We start from the raw sequence: 18801 nt of genomic DNA, 5'->3' as shown, positions 1-18801 counted from the left end.
CTGCCACAAGATGTTGATGTCACTTGCCATGCTGCCACCAGATGGAGATGTCACTTGACACGCTGCCTGGCTGCCACCAGATGGAGATGTCACTTGCCACACTGCCTGGCTGCCACCAGATGGGGATGTCACTTGCCACGCTGCCACCAGATGGAGACGTCACTTGCCACACTGCCACCAGATGTTGATGTCACTTGCCACGCTGCCTGTCTGCCACCAGATGAAGGAGGGCGGAACAGCGGTGCTGGCAATGAGAGATGTCATCTCTCTCCCCCCGCCGCCGCACCGCTGACATTACTTCTTAATCTTTTCAAAAATGGCGCCGGGCGGCGAAATCACGCTACTGCGCATGCGCCACCCAGCCGAGCGCATACGAGCTTTCCCGAGCCCGGCCGCTTCAGAACTGCGCATGCGCAGTAGTGGGCGGCTCGCGGCCATCTTTTCTAAGGGCAACGGTGCCCTTAATCAACTTTAACGAGCAGCCCGAAAGGGGGGGGCGGCCGCGAAGTCGCCGCAGGAGCGGCGCCGCCCCTGCACCACTGCCGCCCCGAGGCCTGGCCTCGGTGGCCTTGTGGCAAATCCGGCCCTGAATATAGTTGCTTGAAAATGCCACTGTTCTAATTGCAGGCAGTTGGACCAAACAGATCAGAGTGTTTGGGATTCAGAAGTAATTGAATCTGAACCTCATTGAAGTCAATAAGAAAAAAAATATGGGTTTTTGTGGGCTTCTGGAGGGCAACTACAGCAGCCAAATGCATAAAAATGATATGGGGAGCCCACAACATGTCTAATGACATGTTGCTATTGAAAAAAGGGTAAAAATGGGTACAGCGTTTGGGAGGGGCATTTTATGCCGCTTCAAGATCAACATTAAAAAGATGAAAATCCTTCAATTTACAGCTTTGTAGGGTGATATCTGGGACTTCCAACAGTGACGCAGTGGGGGAGATTTACTAAAACTTGCGTGTGCAAAATCTGATGCAGCTGTGCATAAAAACCAATCAGCTTCAAGGTTTTATTGTCAAAGCATAACTGAACAAGCTAAAGTTAGAAGCTGATTGGCTAATATGCAGAACTGCACCAGATTCTAATTGCTCCAGTTTTAGTAAATCAACCCCCGTATGTTGGCTACTCATATTTTGCTTTATATGACAGTATTTTTTTCAAAACTTTGTACACAACATCAGAACCACCCCGAAAACATTTTTTAAAGAAATATAATTTAAAGTAAAAAGCATCTTTCTTGTAATACGAGCGACAACTGGTGTCAGTTTAGCAAATGGTATGAGCTGTAAATTGGTCTGCTCTCATAAAAACCCTTAATCAACATTGTCAGAGGACACAAGGTTCTTTTCTTAGAAGTTTTAAGAAGAAAGCAAGCTAAAAACAGACATAGGCTTTATAGTAGGCATTTGTCACAGTAACCAAAAATTTGAGTTTCAGCCCTCTGGTTAGCCTGTCTATGGCATCACATTTGGACAGCAGCACTGCAAAGTCTGAAAGGCCAGGCAGAAAGCCTTGAAGGAGTCTTTTACAAAAGGAAATAAAAAGTTTGACTTAGGAATCTGAATTATTACAGATACGCTGTAGTATGCTGAATATGGAGACAACAGTAACAGAAGCAGCACCACCACCATCTAGCAGTGTGTAATTTTAATTGTGTAAATATATTCTCTATCACATACAAAGAGAGGATGTGTGGAAGCCATCTGAAATCCAAGTCTGGTTCATGTTGATAAAGACTGAGTGGCTACTCTTTCTAAGAAGACACTTGCAGCAGGGAAGGCCAACACTTCTAGCTCATGTTTCACATGCTCAATTCATTTGGTACATTTTATACACTCAAAAGTCCATGGAGTCTTTCTTAACTTCTAAGGTTGTTGGTTTTCGAACTGGAGCCAACCTACTTGTTGACCATCATGGACAAGCCATGTTTGTGAGTGCTACCTGGGGTAAGACCTGCCTGCTGCTGCTCAAGTTTGGAACACCTTTGTTAGACATTACCTGCTGGTGGTTGTCCTACTGATGCTGCCTGCTTTTCCCCTGTGGGTAGAGGAGCTGTGACAGGTAGCAGAGGCATCCCTGCTGGCATCGGCAATAGCTTTGTAAAAACACCTTAAAATTACCACCTTGTAGTGATGCATTGGGGTTGATTTACCACAACTGGAGAGTGCAAAATCTGATTCAGCTGTATGGTAGCCAATCAACTTCCAACATCAGCTGCACCAGATTTTGCACTGTCCAGTTTTAGTAAATCAACCCCATTATGTTTTCCCTTTCATGTGCTAAAATATATTTAGCCATTTTGATCTTGTAGTGTGGATCCAAAGAGGTGGCACAAAGTACTTTGAGGGGTCCTCCCAAAAAAATGAGACAGAAGCAGAGAGCCCTTAAGATCTAAAAAAAAAAAAAAAGTTTTTAAGAAATTAATCTCTTTTGTTATAATTATTCATGTATGTGTTTATGTTTTTTAAATTTTGTACTATATTAATTGATGGAACCCACTAGGGGTGAGTGCTACCTGGGGCCAAGCCTGCCCGCTGTGCACTCGCTGTCTCAGAGGCCCAATGCATTATGGGATAGCCTGCTAAATTTTTAAGAAATTAATCTCTTTTGTTATAATTATTCATGTATGTGTTTATGTTTTTTAAATTTTGTACTATATTAATTGATGGAACCCACTAGGGGTGAGTGCTACCTGGGGCCAAGCCTGCCCGCTGTGCACTCGCTGCCTCAGAGGCCCAATGCATTATGGGATAGCCTGCTAAATTTTCCCATGAACATCAGTTTTTAATCTAATGTGCGATATCCTGGCAGAATTAAATTTTTAGCCCAACAATAACAGCAAAAGCATGGATACAGTAAATGGCTATACATTATTTTGACCACTAGAAACCATCATTTTACCATACATTTGTTTGCCATGTAAAGCATGCAAAGTTATATAGGTGCAGACACTGAATGGTTTGCAAAGTCAATGTTCTTAGCTTAGTAAAGAAATGTTTCTTGCAAAACATTCCCGGGCAGCCGGGGGACATAGTGGGGGGGGGGGGGGGGGATCTGGGGGTCCCCTTGTTAAAGCCACGCTCCATAGACTTACACAGCGGGACTTAGGCCGGTTCCCCCACTTCCTCCTCACTGCATCTGATTGAAAGCAGCAAGAGCCAATGGTTCCTGCTCGAATGCAGTGTAAAGAGGAAATAAGGGAAGAAAAGATGCAGCCCTGCACAGCGCTGATCTCTTCTCCCCTCTCTTCCCCTTCATACAGGGAAGGGTGAGCACAGGAACACTGAAAATGTTTTTTACCTTAATGCAAACAATGCATTAAGGTAGAAAACGTTTTTAGGTTTAGTAACTCTTTAACTGCATACTTGTTCAGGTCAGTGAATTAAAGTACTGAAGTCACTGAATCATTAGGACAGTCAGGAACCTAGCCTAGGCAGCATTGGTAGCCTTCATGATATTCTCATGACAGGTTACCTTTAACCCTTTCGCTGGCAGGTACTTTACCCACAGTGTATATCTGACAAGCAGAATGCTGCCTGTCAGATGAAAGCAGCCCATTACCTCTGAAATTCTTTCGCCCCCCCCCGTAACATGGGCCTCCCCCTGTGCACACCCCTGCCATTTATCCCAGGCTCTGCTTGCCCATCTACGGGTCCAGGACCGGCATAGTGGGGGCTGCTGCATAGTGGCGAGGGAGCTAAGTGGACACACGTCTCCTCTCCTCCCCTTCTTGTTGCTGACCTGGAAGCAACGTGTCGGACGTAAATGCATGGTTCAGGGGCGCCTACACATAAAAGCGACAATTGCGATACACGTTACATATGACTGCACATGCCGGAGTAAGAACCATATTTCTTGCACCAGACCTCCTCTGTAACACTAAACTGATGACCTATAGGGGGCATTTAAACTGATACCAAACCCAGGACCCTGCATTCACTATATCTGTTCTCCCACAGTACACAGAACATGGAAATGCAATCATTTTAGTAAATATAAACTGCTAAATACCTTTTCTCATTAGCAGTATATAGCAGTCTTGTAACTATCAGTGTCTGGTTAAAGCTTGTAGGAGGAGTTTTCATACTGCATTGGCTGCCCTATGAGGATGCAGGACCCCTGACCCTCTGTCTGGACAGTGCTGATTAGCCCTGTGCTGATCACATGTACTCTCCCAAGAAAAAAAAAACTCTCTAGCAATACACACCAAACAGAGCATGTGCAGCCTGACACCGGTAACTTTGGACTTTTCTTATCCGGACATGTTTTGGAGACAATGCAAGAAGAGGAGGATCTGTGCATACAGGATTAAACAGCCTTTTTACACAATGCAGAGGATTAACCCCTTAGGTTCCACAGTGAGTATAACAAACATGCTTTACTGCATATACAGACTGATATTACTGTTGTGGGTTTAGTAACACTTTAAAGCGTCACCTAGAGAAAATATTTTTAAACATGTGTGAAAACAAACGAAAAAACGTCTCTCGCAGCGAAAGGGTTAAATATGATGGCCAAGCCTTCTGAAATCACGCAAAGGTTAAAACCCCTGCTGGGATCTCCCTGTTATCTGGGGCACCATTAGAGAGATTTTTCGCTTACTTGCTGTCCTGTTGACAACATTTTATTAGAAAGGATTTGAGGGGAAACAGACAGAAATAAAAATGCTTTTCTTTAGTAGAGGATGGGAATAGTAGAACCCCTCTTGAATATTTCTTTTTGTCTGTGTCCCTATTCTAGATTTCCCCTCACTTTCTGGTTTTAAAACCATGGTCAGCAGGACAGGAATGAGAGAAAACCTCTCTACAGGAACCCCAAATAGAAGTAAACAGAGTTTTAAAGTGATTGTAAAGTCTCTCTTTTTTTTTTCTATAAAAATAACAAACGTGTTATACATACCTGCTCTGTTTCAGTGGATTTTCACAAAGTAGCCCGGATCCTCCTATTCTCAGGTCCCTCTTCTGTGCTCCTGGTCTCTCCCTCTTGTTGAGTGCCCCCACAGCAAGCAGCTTGCTATGGGGGCACTCAAGCCAAGCAGCAGCTCTGTGTATTAATTCAGACACAGAGCTGCGTTTCGGTCCCATCTCCTCTCTCTCCTAATTGGCTAACTGACTTTGATTGACAGCAGCGAGAGCCAATGGCGCCGCTCCTGTGTCTCAGTCAATCAGGAGGCAGAGTCCTGGGCGGCTGAGACACTCGTGGACATTGCTGGACAGAGATGCTGCTACACACAGAAGGCTTTTTATCTTAATATATAGAATGCATTAAGATTAAAAAATATTCTGACTTTACAACCCCTTTAATCATTTTCTAGTCATCTAGGTTTAGGAGACCTAATGGGATCTACCCAGAAGATGACTCACAAGTGCAGATACAAATATGCAATAATAGCATGAACTTGCTGCACGAACTGCACACTTCGGATTGTCATCCAAGTGAAATACAGATCATGAAATGCCCCTACATTTCTGTATTACTGGAAAAGCAATATAGGGAATTAATTCCAAGGGACTGAAGGGCTTAGCATTTGCTCAGTTTTAACCTCTTCAGTGGATACTGCTGATTAGAAAACGTGAATCCATTCGGATGCATTTCCAAGGCAACTGAGATTCCCCTTCCCCTCCTTCCATTTAATCTCATTGCTTTATATATGTTGTGCAAGCAAGATGGGCCTGCTTCCAAGATATTGGTGTTTTATATACATAACCAGAGAAACCAAACTGCATACTATTTACTTTATTGCCAATAGAGTAAATGTGTGTGTGTATATATATATATATATATATATATATATATATATATATATATATATATGTATTTTTTTTTACTGCTATCTGCATTCTGGTCACAGAGATGTATCAAGGTGTCACAGGGACAGGAAGTGATGAGGTATCTCTTTGATGGGGATAGAAACAGCAACAAAAGCACATTTATTTAATAGAGGGGACAGTTTTTAGAACAATTTCGGTGACACCCACACTCAATCCCTTGCCCTGGTGTCACAGGGACAGAAAGTGAAGGAAATGTCCATAGTGAGGACACAGAATGCAAAAAAAACTTGAGATAGGTTTTGACTCTGAGGGTACGTTCACACTCTGTGTGTGTCATGAATGCACGCAAAATCATGTACTTTCCTGACATGCACAGAAACGTGCCTCTCATTAGCAGACACATGGAGGTGCCATTAATTCTTAATGTCACCCCCCACACATCTGCTAACGTGCGTATTTTCATGCGTGCCATAAGACATGTTGCCGCAGCATCCAAGTGGTTCGGTGCTGTGCAATTTTGCAAAAGGGACATAGATATCTTTTGAGCGTTTTTCATGTGTAGGGTAGAGCAGGCCATTGAAATGAAAGGGCTGCTCTACATGCGATGCGCAGAAGCGCACGCACACACCATTGCACCTGTGAACAGAGCTTTACCCACCCCAAAAAAAGTTATGCCTGGAGCTGGTCTTTGGGTTATAATTTTTTTTTCTTTTTCTTGCTTTAATGCCTGCAGTATTGTATTTGATTATACTAAAGTACTAAATATGTGACCTATTATGACTTTTCTAAAATAAGAAAACAATAGCCTCTGCACCACGTTTCACAGAAAACACACCATTTTAATACATCAACAAGAAAAATATCAATATAAACTAGACCATAACATACTGTAAGGAAACATAAGAGATACAGATACATTTGTACACTGCTAAAAGTCACATTCATTAACTTTAAACTTTACATAAAACACACACATTACCTTATTAAGTACAAATCTGCTGTGTGGTTTTTCAGGAACATGTCAAAAAATAGAAAACATGATTTGATATGTCTTTCAGTAGTAAGCTTTATTATGGTACAAACTAAATTATACAAAATACAAGAATTTTTTCTTATCGGTGCAGTGACATGCTATTGCTTGTGCTTAGCACGTGCATAAACCTTAAAGCAAAAACTAAACATTTCATTCAAGGAAATCCATCCTTTAGGGATGTATAATTATGCAAATAAGCAAATTATTTGACCAAACATGTATATATCAGCAATTATCCAGTAAGCATCTGCTGTTAAATACCTCTATTACATACAGAATTAAATAATATAATTTTGTACACAAGTACTTCATTTGCATTTTCCCACTAAGCGCATATGTTTTTGGTGCAGGATATTAGAAACTGTGACTTGATTTGGAATGTGAAATATATATACAATGCTGTGAAAAAGTATTTGCCCCCTTTCTGATTTTTTTTTGCATATTTGTCACTCTTAACCGCTTGCCAACCAACTCACGCCAATATACGTCGGCAGAATGACATGCCTTTGCAAACTGATGTACCTGTACGTCAGTCCGTAAAAGAAGGATAGCGGGAGTGTGCCCGCGATCACGGCGAGGAGAGGCAGAACAGGGAACTGCCTATGTGAACAAGGCATTTCCCTGTTCTGCCTAGTAACACGACAGAGATCTACTGTTCCCTGTCATCGGGAACATGTCATGTCTCTGTCATGTCTGTCATGTCAGTGGTAGCCCATCCCCCTACAGTTAGAACACGCTGAGGGAACACACTTAATCCCTTGATCGCCCCCTAGTGTTTAACCCCTTCCCTGCCAGTGACATTTATACAGTAATCAGTGGTTATTTTTAGCTCTGATCGCTGTATAAATGTCAATGGTCCCAAAATAGTGTCAAAAGTGTCTGATCTGTCCGCTGCAATGTTGCAGTCCTGATAAAAATTGCAGATCACTGCCATTACTAATAAAAAAAAAAAAATTAATAAATAAAAATGCCATAAATCTATCCCCCATTTTGTAGACGCTATAACTTTTGTGCAAACCAATCAATATACACCTATTGCAATTTTTTTTACCAAAAATATGTAGAAGAATACATATCAGCCAAAACTGAGGAAGAAATTAGTTTTTTTATATATATTTTTGGGGGATATTTATTATAGCAGAAAGTAAAAAACATTTTTTTTTTTACATTTTTCAGTCTTTTTTTGTTTAAAGCGCAAAAAATAAAAACAGCAGAGGTGATCAAATACCATCAAAAGAAAGCTCTATTTGTAGGAAAAAAAGAATGCAAATTTTGTTTGGGTACAGCATCGTACGACCGCATAATTGTCAGTTAAAGCGACGCAGTGCCAAATTGTAAAAAGTGCTCTAGTCAGGAAGGGGGTAAAATCTTCCAAGGCTGAAGTGGTTAAATGACTCAAATCATCAAACAAATTTTATTATTACACAAAGATAACTCCAGTAAATATAAAATGCAGTTTTTAAATGATGGTTTAATTTCTTAAGACAAAAAAGCTGCCCAAACCTGCCTAGCTTTATGTGAAAAAGTAATTGCCCCCAAACCTAATAACTGGTTGTGAAACCCTTGGCAGCAACAACTGCAATCAAGCATTTACGATAACTGGCAATGAGTCTTTCACATTGCTGTTTAGCAATTTTGACCCACTCTTCTTTGCAGAATTGTTTTAATTCAGCCACATTGGAGGGTTTTACAGCATGTGTAAGGTCATGATACAGCATCTCAATTAGATTTAAGTTCAGGCTTTGACTAGGCCACTCTAAAACCTAAATTTTGCTTTGTTTGAACCATTTGGAGGTGGACTTGCTGTTGTGTTTCAGATCATTGTCCTGCTGCATAACCCAGGTGCACTTGAGCTTGAGTTCATGAACTGATGGCCGGACATTCCTTTAGGATTTTTTGGTAGAGCTCAGAATTTATGGTTCCTTCAATTATGGTAAGTTGTCCAGGTCCGGAAGCTGCAAAGCAGCCCCAGACCATCACGCTACCACCACCATGTCTGACTGCTGGTATAATATTCTTGTTATGAAATGATGTATTTGTTTTATGACAGATGTAAAGGGACGCACACTTTCCAAAAAGTTACATTTTTGTCTCATCGGTCCACAGAATATTTGCCTAAAAGTCTTGGGGATAATCAAGATTTTTTTTGGTAAATGTGAGATGAGCCTTTGTATTCTTTTTGATCAGCAGTGGCTTTGGCCTTGGAACTCTCCCATGGATTCCATATTTGCCCAGTCTCTTTCTCATTGTTGAATCATAAACACTGATCTTACCTGAGGCAAGTGAGGCCTGCAGTTCTTTAGATGTTGTTCTGAGTTCTTTTATGACCTCCTGGATGAGTCGTCTTTGTGCTCTTGGAGTAATTTTGGTTGGCCAGCCACTCCTGGTAAGGTTCACCACTGTTCCAAGTTTTCTTCATTTGTGGATAATGGCTCTCACCATGGTTCGCTTGCATCCCAAAGCCTTAGAAATGGCTTTGTAATACTTTCCAGACTGATACTGATTGTTTCTCATCTGTTTTTAAATTTCTTTAGATCGCGGCATGATGTGTTGCTTTTTGAGATATTCTAGTGTGCTTTACTTTGTCAGACAGGCTTCTATTTAAGTGATTTTTTGATTTAACAGGTCTGGCAGTAATCAGGCCTGGGTGTGGCAAGTGAAATTTAACTCAGCTATCCAAAAAATTGTGGTTAATCACAGTTCATTTATGATTCAGCATGGGAATTACTTTTTCACATAGGGCCATGCAGATTGTAACAGCTTTTTTCCCTTAATAAATGAAATAATAATTTAAAAACTGCATATTGGATTTACTCGGGTTATCTTTGTGTAATATTAAAATTTGTTTGATGATGTCAATAATTTAAGCGTGAGAAATATGCAAAAAAATAAAAAAGGAAGGGGGCAAATACTTTTTCACAGCACTGTGTATATATATATATATATATATATATATATATATATATATATATATATATATATATATATATATAATATATATACATATATATGTCAATGGCTCTATGCAAGTCAGCAACTGCCCAGGTACAAAGATAGATAGATAGATAGATACACTTACACCTAACTAGCCTTAATAAAATCCTCATCTAACACCTATGCTGACGAATCTGTGCAAAAAAGATGCATATACTTACCTATTTTCAGGCCATTCCAGTCCAGTCACCTGATTTCCTCTGCGTTAACCAGCACTGGCTCCAGGGAAGAGGTGCTCACTGCCCAACACCACTTGGAAATTATTATGAGCAATGTCCTGGTCTATGTCAAAGGCATAGAGGAATCCTGCAAATGCCGGACCCATATCTAGAATACAGGGCCCTTAAGTGCTAGAGGACCCTTGTGTTGCTGTATAGTCTGTAAATATCTTATATCCACCCCAGATATATGTATTATTTATTGGTGAGTTAAACACTTACTAGGACCACCTAAAGTCAATCAGTGAGTGTGGCTAGATACTGAAGTGCAATTAATGTTTATTAAACTGTATTTTGACATTTACTATATGAGTGTTTGTTTTACAAATACTCATACATAAACTATTTTTTTTTTACTGATAACCTTTTCTGCCCCAGTTTCAATATTACGAAACACTGTTTTTTTGCAAAAAGAATCTGATAGGATTATTAATCTAATCTCCCTTAAGAAAGACCAAATATTGCCCTCTACCTAACCCTCTCTTGACAGATACATATTGCACACCTAGGGCTATAAGCTGTTACATTATTGTTTTACAAGGACAGTGGCTTACATGTGCCTCAACTGGAGCCTCCATGAACTTTATATGATATGGTCGTTTTGTAGAATATTAGTTTGCTAAACTCCCAGGGGATCAACTCAGAATGGTCTTTGTCCAAGAAATTGTCTACAAATTGAATATATACCGAAGGTTCTAATTTTTGCATGTTATTTAGGACTCCATAAGTGGCACACTGTTCCCATATGGTTGGAACGCAGGGTTAAATCATCTCCTCACAGGCCCATTGCAAATAATAGTAAAGGTCATTTTTGTACACCCACCCTACTATAGTGTACACTGACTAGAACCTAAGAGCTCCATGCCTCCTTCTTACATTGTATACTTCTCTAACCTTAGACACCTTTACAACAGAATGACTGTCTGCATAGAGACTTAACTGTAGCTCTAAGAGTCTATTGTAAAATACACCTCTAACAGTAGAGAAAGCAACAGCACTTGTAAATTCCCTAGTTCTGGATCCTGTGGAGTCAACTTCAGAAAATAGAAGCTACTGTTTAGGCCTATATTTTCCCTGGGTGTTTAATCTGTGGATAGCCTAAATGTTACAAATTTGTTTGGGGCTATATGAATGATACAGGCATTTGACATGTGTGTAAGCATCCAGATCCAGAAGAAAAGCATTAAAAATATTTCTAAAAGAACTGCAAACATGCACCAATATAGCCCTCATGGATCCGCTTTAGCCTTTCTAACCAGTTTACATCAAAGCGGTTATTAAAGGTGTCTATACAGTATAATAATAAGGTAAAATTGGTGGAAGGCCTAAAGTTATCAAGCTGGGCTAATATTTGTCCCGTGTATGAATGCATTAAGGTTTGCTAGCCCAGGAAACCTATAACAAGTCTAGAGCTCGAAGCTCTACCTAAAACATACCACTCATCTAGATGCAGTATACACCAATTATTGCCATTAGAATTTGTTTCAAGCTCGTACAGAAGGCTTCTCTATATCAAATGAAGGTGTCTACAGACCAGGTTTCTCAAACTTTTTTGTCCTGCGGCGCACCAAAAAGATCTAAAAATGTTCATGCCACACCCGAAAAGATTTACCAATTTTTGTGGTGAAGAACTTATTTATTTTTACATATATATATAAATTTTAATTTAACCACTTACGGACCGCCTGCTGTCGTTATACGTCGGCTGTTTGAAGAGGGATATTGTTGTAATGGCAGCAGCTAGCTGCCATAACCCCGGTATCCTTTTCTTCAGTGGGCGTCAGCTTTCAGATAAAAGTGGTCTCTGTGGTGGATTCGCCGCAAGATCACCTTTATCGGCTGCGGGAGAAGGGGCCCCCCTCCCGCCACTCTCCGGTGTCCTCCGCCGCTTACCGGAGCCGCCGCGACTGCTCCTGTCTGTGGTATAGAGCTGAGTGAGGGGAAGGAGTGAGGGGAAGATGGCTCCCACCCATCTCCATACCATTTCAGGGCGGAAGCGACATGAAAACGTCACTTCCGCCCATAGCTCTTAAAGAGACTTTTTTTTTTTTTAAACAACATTTTATTTTATTTTGTTATTGCATTTTAGTGTAAATATGAGATCTGAGGTATTTTTGACCCCTATCTTCACTATCCAAATATGACAATTAACACCTTCAGACATGTTCACCCAAAGATTAACACCTCTTACAGCGCCTTGAAAAAGTATTCATACCCCTAGAAATTTTCCACAATTTGTCATGTTACAATCAAAAACGTAAATGTATTTTATTGGGATTTTATGTGATAGAACAACACAAAGTGGCACATAATTGTGAAGTGGAAGGACATGATATGGTTTTGCAAATAAATATGTGAAAAGTGTGGGGTGCATTTGTATTCAGCCCCCCTGAGTCAATACCTTGTGGAACCACCTTTCGCTGCAATTACAGCTGCAAGTCTTTTTGGATATGACTCTACAAGCTTTGCACATCTAGAGTGAAATTTTTGCCCATTCTGCTTGACAAAATAGCTCAAGCTCTGTCAGATTCATTGCAGAGCGTCTGTGAACAGCGATTTTCAAATCTTGCCACAGATTCTCAGTGGATTTAGGTCTGGACTTTGACTGGGCCATTCTAACACATGAATATGCTTTGATCTAAACCATTCCATTGTAGCTCTGGCTGTATGTTTAGGGTCGTTGTCCTGCTGGAAGGTGAACCTCTGCCCCAGTCTCAAGTCTTTTGCAGACTCCAACAGGTTTTCTTCTAAGATTGCCCTGTATTTGGCTCCATCCATCTTCCCATCAACTCTGACCAGCTTCTCTGTCCCTGCTGAAGAAAAACATCCCCACAACATGATGCTGCAACCACCATGTTTCATGGTGGGGATGGTGTATTCAGGGTGATGTACAGTGTTAGTTTTCCGCCACACATAGCGTTTGGCTTTTAGGCCAAAATGTTCCATTTTTGTCTCATCTGACCAGAGCACCTGCTTCCACGTTTGCTGTGTCCCCCACATGGCTTCCTGTAAGTTTAGGTGGATGGGGTAGGTTTGCAGTTGTGCCATACTCTTTCCATTTTCAAATGATAGATTGAACAGTGCTCCGTGAGATGTTCAAAGCTTGGGATATTTTTTTTATAACCTAACCCTGCTTTAAAATTCTCCATAACTTTCACCCTGACCTATCTGGTGTGTTCCTTGGTCTTCATGATGCTGTTTGTTCACTAAGGTTCTCTAACAAACCTCTGAGGGCTTCACAGAACAGCTGTATTTATACTGAGATTAAATTACACACAGGTTGGCTCTATTTACTAATCAGGTGACTTCTGAAGTCAATTAGTTCCACTAGATTTTAGTTAGGGGTATCAGAGCAAATGGCGCTGAATACCAATGCACTCCACACTTTTCAGATATTTATTTGTAAAAAACTTTGAAAACAATTTATAATTTTCCTTCCACTTCACAATTATGTGCCACTTTGTATTGGTCTATTACATAAAATCCCAATAAAATTAATTTCCGTTTTTGGTTGTAACATGTGGAACATTTCAAGGGGTATGAATACTTTTCAAGGCACTGTATATACTTCCTGACATTGAAGGATAGAATTAAAGGCTAAGTTCTCCTTTGGAACATGTTACATGTTCCACCGGTATTTAGGGTGTAACATGTAACATGTTCCAGCTCCTGCATCCCCTCTGTGTGACCCTTCTTTCCCCGCACCTGTTGTCACAATTTAAAAACAGTGAGGCCGTGTTCTGTGAAGGAATGAGCTACAAGTACCGTCGTCCGCCACGGCTGATGGCTTGTAGTTCTCAATGAACTGCGAAGACACTGGTGAGCACTCTGGTAGTTCATTGATTCTTCCTACAAAATGCAAAATCTTGTGCAGCTCTGCATAGAAACCAATCAGATTCCATTTTTTTTCTTTTTGTCAAAGCTTAATTGAACAAGCTGAACTTAGAAACTGATTGGCTACCATGCACAGCTGCACCAGATTTTGTACTCTCCAGTTTTAGTAAATCAATCCCACAGTCTACAGAGAGTCTACAGGATTCAGGTATTGCACCCAGAATCTGTACAATGCTTTACAGGCTCCAATGTAAAAAAACGAAAAAAACAAATGCACATTTTTATACCTGCAAAAATATGTGATTAGATTGTAAGCTCTTCTGAGCAGGGTGCTCCTTATCCTCTTGTATTTTATTGTATTGTAACTGTATTGTCTCCTTTTATATTGTAAAGCGCTGCGTAAACTGTTGGCGCTATATAAATCCTGTATAATAATAATATATATATTTTTTTTTTAAGGTGAACTTATCCTTTAAGTAATTTGAACAGGGTAGTTCCACAAATTTCACATTTCCAATTCTGTTTTTGGACACTCAACATATGCCTTGAAACACATTCCATGGCAATTAGATCAAGGTGACACGGTTACCCGTGTGCCAATAAATGCTGGGGTAAGTTTCTAGCCCTCATTAAAATGGAAGAAGCTGTGAGACATCTTTAGTGCTACACTTAATGATGTCTAGTTGAACTACTACTTGCTTTAAGTGAACAGGCAAATACCACTCCAGGTGAGACATACCGAATTGACTCCTGCTCCGGACGAATGGGTGCCGGACCAGTCCGTGACCTGAGCAACTAATGACTAAACGCATTTTGCGTGAAATGTGTAAGTCATCATGCTCTTATCCTGTATTTTGGGTCTGTGATGTCTGTATTATCTGGATTTTATTAATAAAGCTTGCATTTCTCTGAAGATTGTAGTACGGTCAACCTCTTCTTGTACTTATCTGGATTACTATTTGCTATACCATGACATATATGATAAATGAGAACTTTCATAGAAGATTTTGGCTGAAAGCAAAAAAAAACCACTACTATATAAATTTTAAAAAACATGTATAGTAAGGAGACAAGGTTAAGCGTCAGGTGTCAGGTTGGCGCAAAACATTTAACTGTTATGAGCTATACCAGAAAATTTTAATCACGGGGCTACAAAAATTTTATGTATAAAAAAAAAAAATCAGTTCGGGGCTTTTCTTTGCTCAGCTGATTGCTACAGTTTCTTGTATTGTACACCCCTATAGGTTAAATCATTATATATTGGTTCTGCAAGGCACAAAATGGTCACACTTTATATACCTAATGCAGGGGCTGTTAAGATAAATAAGTCCATAAAAAGTAAAAGGAAAAATGCCAAAGAAAATCATCCAATGGAGATGAGTTTATATTTAAAAAAATGGTATTAACTTGTTAAGGTCAAATGTTTCCTATGTGTAATTTTATTTATTTTTTACTTTTAATAAATATTGTTACAGGGTTTTTTTTTTTCTGTAGAAATCCAGAGAGTCTTACCATTATTGAAAAAAACTTTTGATCCAAATAATGGTTCAATAAGGTGAGCTTATGTAAAACTGCCTGTTATGAAATTCTTTCAAACTTCATATTTAAAGTCAGCAGTGAAATGTAACACTTCATAAAGTAAATCAATGTAATTGAGAATGCTAAACTAATTATATTATACACTACCATAAACATCAATTGTGTAAGTTTGTTAATAAAATATAAATAGAATAGGAAATATAAAGCCACAGCAGCAGGCAATATATAGCAAAAAACAGCATATTATACAAAATAAAATGCTAAAACAACACTATAGCAGATAAATAATGAAACACGTGTTGTTACAATTAAGTAGACATTGTAAACTATATAGCAGAATTATTTTTTAAATAGTAAAATGTACAGAATATTGTATTAAGGAGTTTTTTGTTTATAATTTTACAAAATGATACTAAATTTTGATTATTTTAACAGCATACAAATGTAGGGAAAACTGTGTATTTTAAATTTAAATGTTATACATATGACCAAAAGTAGTTCTTAATTTGGCATACTATTCCCACTTGAAAAGCTATCCTTTAACAGCATCATGCTGTCTTAGAGGAAGCCTCCAGGGTTACAATACATTTTTTTGGAGAACTTTGGGGAGCAGTTGTACGATCTTTCAGTACTACCATATTTAAATATATCTCAAGGCATTTCATCAGTAGTGTGATGGATGTTGTGAAGTCAGAAGGATATTAATCCACATTACAGACTGAGAAAAAAAAGTTCACTACTTTTGACTACATTGTTGAATTTTACTTGAGCCATAGCAAGGAATGGTCGCTGGGTCTTGAAAATGTTCTTTCTTGATCAATTTCTTAAAATAGGATTCTTCATCAGAGGCTGAAAAGAGGAGGACTGTACTGAAGTATGATTTCCCATTACTGAATCTTTTAGGAAAAAATGCAATGTACAAACAGCTCAGAGTGTATAACTTATCATGCATAAGCAGTCTATCTCCCTGTGCATAGAACTGTGTACAATAATCCTGTAACAGCGGAATTATTAGATTATGAAAAAAAAATCCATTTGTGTCTTAAGTGTACAAAACCCCGCAGCCAAAAAAAAAAAAAAGGAAATAAAAGAAACAACTTAAACACCTTATTCCCATTTGAGATTTTTTTATAAATGTATTTTTTTAAACCAAGTGTAACAGAGCAGGTGAAAAGTTCAGAGGAATGTACTGGAAAGTCCAGACAAATAAAGGTCACCCTACACTTGCCTGTGTTGACAACAAATTTAAAGGGCATGTCTGACTTTTGAGGCTGACAAATACGCTTGATATTCATGTGCTATAAAGAAAGGCGATTTATGTTCTATGATTCTACAGCAAAAAAATAGTCTGTCTGTCTTTTTGTGTGCTGTGTATGGGTGGGAAAATGCACTGTAGTAATTTCAAAATTAGCTTCTTGAATTATTTCACAGTAGCATGTGGATATCAATAATTTTTCACCTATGGTACAAAAATTATTGAAATTTACAATACAAAAAAAAAACTAGTTATGGTGCTAACTTAAGAAACTGATATTTTGATGGCAGAAGCAAAAGACTGGTATTTCTGTGCCATTAGCTATTATAAAGGAGCTGTATTGATATTCAATCACTTAAAAAAAGAAAAGAAAAAACAAAACCAAGAATTTTACCATTCATTAAAGCACAATGTGTAACTAGTTTAATTTTGGAAAAAGTACATAAGCAACATATTCTATATTATAAATGTATTTTAAATGTTGGTAAGCATTTTTCTATTGAGAAAGTGATACATGGTAAGTATATAGGAAGAAATACCTTTTAGAAAATAAAAATGTTTTTCAGGTTGATTAAAGTGTGCACAGGCTATATGAAATGCTATTCCTATTATTGTTATTGTTATAATAATATTGTGGACAATATTTTTTTTAAGTATTAAAAATCACTTCTGCAACATAACTAGGTCTCAGATTTTGCAACGCATCAAAACAATTTTATCAAATTTTATTAAACAATATTTGAATTTTAAGCTAATCAGTACACTGATCCTTTAATGCAACACAGAGTTGAAGTAAATAAGTAAATATATGTTACGTTTCTTGTTGTAAATTTTCTACTAGCAAATGATATCAAATCCGGTTCATGAAATGAATTATATAAAGCATAAATATACATTAAAATATTCTACAATTTTTTAAAATTGTAAATTCGGAGCATAGGTAGCAAAGACTTTCTCCACCTAAAAAAATATAATGTATATTCATGTTTTTTTTTAATTAAATGAGACAAAATTTACATATTAAAGTTTCTTTATATTGAAAAAGACTTACCAGAATTGTAGTAACAATGACTGTCCGGTTTTCAATGGCAGAACTGTCATTTTTAAAGGATGGTTCATGCTGCAGCAAAACAAGCTTATCCATATCATTCCAGTAACCAATCTGTAAAACAGAATATTTGTAGTTTATTTTTAGAAGAAGTGTCCGTGTACATATTCTTATTTAACAATGTTTGTTTAATCTCATTCAGATCCATTCCTATTATAAAGAAAAGTGGGATTTTTTTTTCTAAAGCCACGTACACACGAGCGGAATGTCCGACAGAAAAAGCCCAACTGAAGCTTTTCATCGTCTATTCCGATCATGTGTGTGCCTCATCGGACTTTTTTTTGGCGCAAATTCTGACGGACCTAGAAATGTTCTAAATATTTCCGACGGAACCAATTCCTATCGGGAAAACCGCTCGTCTGTATGCTGTTCCGCCAGACCAAAAACAACACTTGCTCTGGAGCAAGTACGAGACGGAAGCTATTGGCTACTGAACTTCCTTTCTCTAGTCCCGTCCTACGTGCTGTACATCACCGCGTTCTGGACGGTCGGACTTTGGTTTGACCGTGTGTAGGCAAAACCGCTTGAATGGAATTCCGTCGGAGAAACCTTCGGAGTTTATTCCGATGGCAAAACCGGTCGTGTGTACGCGGCATTAGTAGCACTCTCTAGGGTCAGCAATACCTCTGCTTTTGCCTGCTAATAATTACACTAACTGTAGCTGGTTTGACCAGGACCATAGGTGGACGAGGCTTAGAAATGTTATAGGAGGAGGGAAAACTTTAAAATGTGGCCTTAAAGGAGTTGTAAAAGCACAAGACTTTTTATCCTAATGCATTCTATGAGATATGCAGATACTGCTGGCTTGTCACCCTCCTAGTCCAGCAAAGAACTCCCCTACATCGATTTACACAGGAAAGCCCTTTTTTGAGTCCATTCAAGCTTCTAATTTTACAGGAAACCCTAATGAAGGAGGTGTGTTTTATGGCCCGCGAAACCCATTGGCTGTTTTTAGTGCAAAACAATAAATTAATTTGAACTCTGATCAATTGGTCTGGCACTCCTTCCATTGAAAAATATATAGGTTTGATGGCCAAGTGTAC

The 18801-nt window shown here is 38.8% G+C and overlaps 1 protein-coding gene across 8 annotated transcripts in view; it reads right to left on the bottom strand.

The window, feature by feature from the left end:
- The window catches only part of GRIA4 (glutamate ionotropic receptor AMPA type subunit 4), a 485393-nt gene that overhangs the window by 69289 nt on the left and 397303 nt on the right, over positions 1-18801 (bottom strand). For 7 of the 8 annotated variants that reach the window (XR_012241473.1, XM_073613116.1, XM_073613115.1 and 4 more), the window contains exon 9: positions 17702-17812. Coding sequence is in view for 7 of the 8 variants with exons in the window: in XM_073613116.1 (XP_073469217.1) it covers positions 17702-17812 (111 nt within the window). In the remaining variant the exon portion in view is untranslated. Of the gene's footprint in view, positions 1-11648; positions 16245-17701; positions 17813-18801 lie in introns of those variants that run through there. The other variant, XM_073613117.1, reaches the window with a different exon arrangement.

This window comes from Aquarana catesbeiana, linkage group LG02 (genome assembly GCF_042186555.1).
Source record: "Aquarana catesbeiana isolate 2022-GZ linkage group LG02, ASM4218655v1, whole genome shotgun sequence".
In the NCBI taxonomy this organism is placed as follows: Eukaryota; Metazoa; Chordata; class Amphibia; order Anura; family Ranidae; genus Aquarana; species Aquarana catesbeiana.
The sequence above is the reverse complement of the archived record's forward strand: the minus strand, read 5'-3'. Positions and strand labels throughout refer to the sequence as shown.